We start from the raw sequence: 6,056 nt of genomic DNA, 5'->3' as shown, positions 1-6,056 counted from the left end.
AAAAGGCAGCTTTCTCCTCCCGCCTTCAGCCCCGCCCCTTTCCCCACCTCCCCGTCCCGCTGGTCCCTCCCACTTCTCTAAGTCCCCGGCCCTTCCTCCCCCCCGTTGACCCCTCCCGCTCCCAAGCTTCGCCCCGCCCCACTCGGGGCCGCGCGCTCGCCCTCTTCTCGCGAGATCTGAGCGTCCCCGCCGCGGCCGCCCGCCTCCCCCTCCCGTCCTCCCACCCCCCTCCCCCCAATCTCTCCACTCTCCGGCTCTCCTCCCTCCCTCCTCCCCCCTCCACCCTCTGGGCCGGATCTCGTCTCGCTGAGGCGGAGGAGGAGAGAGGAGGAGGACGTTCGGCCTGCGCAGTGAGATGTTTGTCCGTCGCCGCCGCCGCCGCCATCGCGGAGGAGCGCGATAAAGGGAGCCGAGCCGGGCGTGAGGGGGACCCCGCGGAGCCGCCGCGCCAGCGCAGCCCCCCCTCAGCCGAGCCCGAGCCGCCGGAGCCCGAGCCGCCGCCGCCCCCTCCGCGGCCGCCCAGGGGCCGGCCAGCTCCTCAGCCCAGCCCGGGGGCCGCGCCGCCGCCCCCAGCGTAGCCCCTCGCCTGCCCGCCCGCCTTAAATGTGACACCGGCGCCTCGGAGTGCGACCCGAAGCCGCCGCCGGGGAGGGGACGAGCACCATGTCGAATCTGAGCAAAGGCACGGGCAGCCGGAAGGACACCAAGATGCGGATCCGGGCCTTTCCGGTGAGTCTCTCGTCGGCGCCTGGGACCCCGGGGCCGGGGGCCCGGCGGAGAGCCGCACGCGAGGCCCGGGCTGAACTCCCCCCAACAGGCCGCAGGCCGGCCTCCCCTCCCCCACGCCGCCGGCCGCGGGGCGCGAGCCTTCCCGGCAACGGGGCGGCGCGGGGCCCCTGCGCGGCCGCCCTCCCGGGCCGTTCCCCGCGCCGGCGCCGCGCACCCAGCCGGGGGCTGCTCCTCCAGCCGAGCCGCGGGCGGCGGCCGCGGCCGGGGCCCCTTGGCCGGGGCCCCTTGGCACCTTCCCACGTCCCTGGGGGTGTAGGCCCGGCCCCTGGCGCTCCCCTTCCGGCCCGCTTCCCGGGACCACCGGACCCGCAGGGACGGGGACCGTGGAAGTCCTCCTGTGTGTGGGGCGTGCGTGTAACTTTTCACGTGTGGGCTCGCTGCCGTTTCACAAATCCCCTGGCCTCAAAGATGGCCAACCAAGACCTGTCGGATGATGAAGGGGACTGTCCTCTCCTCCCTTCCTCTCCTCGGGGAGGCTTTTGCCACCGACCTGCCCCCCGACGCAGTGACAGTGGTTCCACGTAACGCTCGCTAGTTGTGGACTAACAACATCAGGTGTATTGATAGCGTCTTTCGTCCACAGGCTGCCGAAGCACTTTACAAACTCTCTTCTCTCGCAGGAATTGCCTCGCCACTCGTAGGAGGGTCAAGGGGAAGCCAGAGAAAACGCACTGGACAGTTGTTTCGCCCCTTCTTTAGCCTTGGAAGCCCAAAAGAACGAGTAGTCACCGCCCCGAGTTGCTCGTCTCTGTAGGTTTTAGTGACCGCCAACGGGTTCTGCCTAGAAACTTTTCTTTCTGAGCCTTACGTTGCGTTACAGGCGCTTGCAGCGTTCCAGTATACGGGGTATAACTTTGGATGTCAGATCTGATCCAGGTAGCCAATGGCAAGCAATTAAAATGTACTGTTGTAACAGAGAAACTGGACATACTTGCTCATGTCGCTACAGTAACAGGTCTACGTCAAGATAGACAAACTAGCAATTGGCCGGAAGATTGTAAAGCACCAAAACTGGAGAAAGATCTCCAGTGTCTTAGCATCATAGACCCGTAACTTGCGAAGGGGGAAAGGTGTGGTTTGCATGTGCTTCTTAGAGCATGCTTTTGCACAAGGGCAATTTGCAGTGAGGGGAGACTTACTAATACAGTTGTCCCAATTGAGTAAGAAGCCCACCCAGAGAACTTGAGGACTGCTCTCAATTCTTAAAACGTTTAAGAAAAAAAAATGGACCTGATACAGAGTTCTGAAATTGTACTAACCTGAGTGGTGATGTCACTGCATAGAGACTCCAGGCTTTATGTAAAGATAGGATATGCTCAGGAAAATTGAGTGTTTTGATACACCAATTAAAGGGATTTTGAGTTTTTGAAGTTTTTTTCCCCCCAGTAAATACGAGAAAGAAAAAGAAAGTGAGAAATGTTGACAGAAGAGAACTCATGAAGTCGATCAGCATGTTTTCCCTTATAATGAAGTGAGCTGGGTTTGTAATGGGTTAGGTAGTGTTTTGCTACTAAATCAGTTGTGAACATTTTTAGCAGAACTTAGAATTAAAAGAATCTTAAATAGTTTTATACAGTAAGTTTTCTAGGAAAATTTGCTATTCTTGAAGTCTTGAGTTCTTCTAAATCAGATTTGTTAGTAAAATCTGTAATAGCTCATGTTTGACGTTAACTCGTTTTGTTAATACTGTGAGTAACCACTTGTACTTTTATTTTAAGTGTGATCAGTTTTTTCGTCTCTTTAGGTTTACCCGTTCCTACCTGGTCTTCATTCCCTCATTCATTCAATAAATACTACTGTGTGCCAGACACTGTTCTAGGGGCTTGGAATATGTCAGTATAGCTTGAAGAATCAAGACCCCTTCTTTCTGGATGTTGTGTTATTGGAAGAGGCAGGAGAGAATTTCATTATTCCTTTAGCAGAGGACTATAATATATGATACGTTAGCGCTGAGTACTGAAACCGATTTTTTTTTTTTTTTTTTTTAACGTGGTGTTATGGTTGTGATCTCATTTGGACCTTTTCTGTCCATAACTTGTTGCCATCTAAGATTTTCTAAAATCCTTTATTGAAGTTTGTAAATGACAGGTGTTTGATATTCAGTGGTTTAATATCTGCTAATTTTTAAAAACATAATTTTTCATTATTTTATAAGTCTTCATACTCCTAAGTAGTTTGCACTGAAAAGAATCCTGTTTTTTAATACATACATTTTTAAGTCATAGTTCTTTGAGCCTTCACCACGATACATGCGTTGGTGGTATGGTATTTCACTGACTTATCCTTTGGTAAATGTTTGAGTACTTCCTAGACCTTCAAATTTTTTCTTTCAGGTTAGCAATCTTCTAGTAGCAAATACATAGTATTCCATAAAGAAAAAATAGTATTTATGTGTATACATATGTATAGTACTTACAGGTATTGTATTTTGCATTACTGTTTGGATATATACTGTAGGTACTGTAGTCTAAGGAAATTGTAGTTTACCAGAGGTCTCAAGTGCTCATTTCAGATTCTGTTTTATAAATTGATGCAGAAAGTGTAAAATATGTATTGAGATTGTTTTGTTTTCGTTGCAGAATAGAGTGGTAGGTGGACTTCCAGGTATTTGATAGATGTCTAAGCCTACTGCAGATACAGTCCCATCAGTAAAGTCAAGTTCCTTTTAGCGTTTTGAGGGCATACTGTAAGTGTGCCTTCATCATTGTTCACAAGAGTAAAAGTTATGCCATACCACAGTTTTATACACAATTTGCATTTTAAGTACAGCTTTTCATAAGATTTTAAGAGAAATGAGTTTTTTTAAGATGGAAACAATAAAGGACTTTTTGGATTTATAAATTGTTGATGGAGTTAAAGTTTATCCCAGTTTGTTAGCTTTCCTGCAGTGCACTAAAATGGCATTTCACATTCTTTTTTTTTTCTTTTTTTTTGGTACCCTAAATAACAGCAAGGGCCACAAAACATTTTTAAGAAAGGAGCCTGGAGTTGTGTAACTCCTGGAAGCTCTATGGATTTGGATCAGAGTGCTGCCCCAAGAAGTTCTGCACTTCTTTCCTTGCTGTTGCCGTCTGTCTCCCCCCTGAGCTTTTGTTCCGCTATGTAGGATTAGTTGCTGTCAGGTGAACCTTTTGTTCTTACGTTTGAAAAGCCATTCCTCACCATCTGTACTTTCCACATGGGTTCTGTCCACATGGGCTTGAAAGATTGGATTGGATTGGATTGGATTGGAGGAGATACGTTTGAATGAAAATACTGGCCTCTCTTCTGGTATGTCTTTTTTGGCTTAGCCGTCAGAGTAGGAACCATGTTATGAAAGTGATGGTCTTTAGAGTGTGGTCTGGAAATGGTTTCAATTGTTAGTTTATAGACGCATGCTAAATCGTGATGAAGAGTCTCAGGTTGTGATGTCCACACCATAATTCCAGATGAGCTTCACAGAGCTCCTGTCTGTGTGGCATGAGCAGTAAGTGACGTGGAGGTTATTGTTAGGTGGAAAGCACAGAGTAACATTAGAGAGAGATGAGTTTTAAGATCATCTGTGATATACCTGCAAGCACAAGAGTTTAATAACAAATGGAGACAGTTAAGGTTTTTGTTTTTTGGCTATAGTAAAATTTGCTAAATTTGGGGAATAGCTTGATGTTCATAATAGATTTCCCTTCTTTAGAGAACATAGTTGTTGTCTAGGACTACTGGAGTGTATAGACGGGAAAGCTGAATGACAGTCTGACAAATCACACAGGGTGGGGAATTAACTATTTTTTGTTCTCTAGTGTAGAGAAATTAAGGAGTAAGGTGTAACAGATTCACTGAAGTGTCACTTAAACTTAGACTGATTCTTTCTAATAGTTCCAGGACAGCCAGTTGTGTTGTAGCTGTTAGTACCTCTCTGGCTTTAGAAGTTAAAAAACAAAAGCATAAAGTAGGTATCTATAAGATGTGTATATTTGCATTATCTTCCTAGATAACTCTTCACAGGAGCCTGGAAAATTATTAGTATCAATATTAAATTTGCAAGTATTTTAGAGTGTAGAAAATACTGTAGAAATTGACCTTCTAAATAATACTTCAGTCACAAGGTCAGTTCATTGAGACAAAATAGAGAAAGCTTCATTTGTTTGTACGTTATTCATTCATTAAATGTAGCTAAGTAATACAGCACTTTTCCAGTTTATGAAGATTATATGTTTAAGACTAGAGAAAGTAGTATGCCTTCCCTTTGTATTCTAAGTTGCTCCCAGCTGTCCCTTTGAGATAACTTTTTGCTGTTACTTTCAAGATCATCTGATGTTCGTTAGCAGTTTTGTTAAATTTTTGTAAAAGTTACTCGACAATTTGTAGTTTTGAATAATCCAATTTTGAAAGTAGTTCTCGTTTGTTCATTGTAATGCAACAAAAAAAAAGGTGTTACTAGTAAGCACAAATCCTTGAGCTATAATAGGAATTGCAATTAGTGTCTGTCAGTGTATTGTGAAAATCAGTCATAATCTGTCAAAGCAGTGAATTCATTTTAGTAGATTTTCTAATTATAAAAGTGATGCATATTCATGATAGAAAACGTTAAGTATCTAAATTTATAAATAAGGAAATAAAAATCACCTCTAGGGGCACCTGGGTGGCTCAGTTGGTTAAGCGTCCAGGTCATGATCTCACAGTCGTGAGTTCGAGCCCCACATCGGGCTCTGTGCTGACAGCCCTGAGCCTGGAGCCTGCTTCCAATTCTGTCTCCCTCTCTCTGCCCCTCCCCCGCTTGTGCTGTCTCTATCTTTCAAAAATAAATGTTAAAAAAATTTTAAAAATCACCTCTAGTTCTGCTTGGACATAAGCAATATTTACATTTTGATGTGTTTTCTTTTAATTTTTCATATACTTCTGAACCCTTAGTAAAATTGAGGTACTATGTCATGTTATAAACTTGTTTTAAAATACAGTATTTTCATGTTTAAATATATCAATATGACTTGTACAGAGTAACACTCTACGGTACCTCAGTTTGCTTAACCATTTCCCTCCTGCCAGGTATTTTGATTAATTCCAGTTAGTTCATATTTCCTCTGCTACAAGATAATGCAACTGTGATTATTTAGGCACATAAATACTGAACCTATCCATGATTATGGAATTACTGAGCCAGACAGAATTGGTATATGTTGCCAATTGACCTCCAGAAAGGTAGGAATAATAATAGCTAACACTAATGAATGCTATCACGTGCCACACACACTGTCTTTGTCTTTTACTGTGCTTTGCTGTGTAAACTTCAT

At 45.1% G+C, this 6,056-nt stretch overlaps 1 protein-coding gene across 2 annotated transcripts in view; it reads left to right on the top strand.

The window, feature by feature from the left end:
• The first annotated feature begins 555 nt into the window (after nucleotides 1-555).
• CUL3 (cullin 3) overlaps nucleotides 556-6,056 on the top strand; it is a 95,607-nt gene continuing 90,106 nt past the window's right edge. Inside the window, exon 1 of one of the 2 annotated variants that reach the window (XM_030328200.1) lies at nucleotides 556-729. In XM_030328200.1, the coding sequence (XP_030184060.1) occupies nucleotides 664-729 (66 nt within the window). In that variant the 5' untranslated portion in view covers nucleotides 556-663. The remainder of the gene's footprint in view (nucleotides 730-6,056) is intronic. The other variant, XM_030328201.1, reaches the window with a different exon arrangement.

This window comes from Lynx canadensis, chromosome C1 (genome assembly GCF_007474595.2).
Source record: "Lynx canadensis isolate LIC74 chromosome C1, mLynCan4.pri.v2, whole genome shotgun sequence".
Taxonomy (NCBI): Eukaryota; Metazoa; Chordata; class Mammalia; order Carnivora; family Felidae; genus Lynx; species Lynx canadensis.
This window is presented reverse-complemented; position numbering and strand designations above follow the sequence as displayed.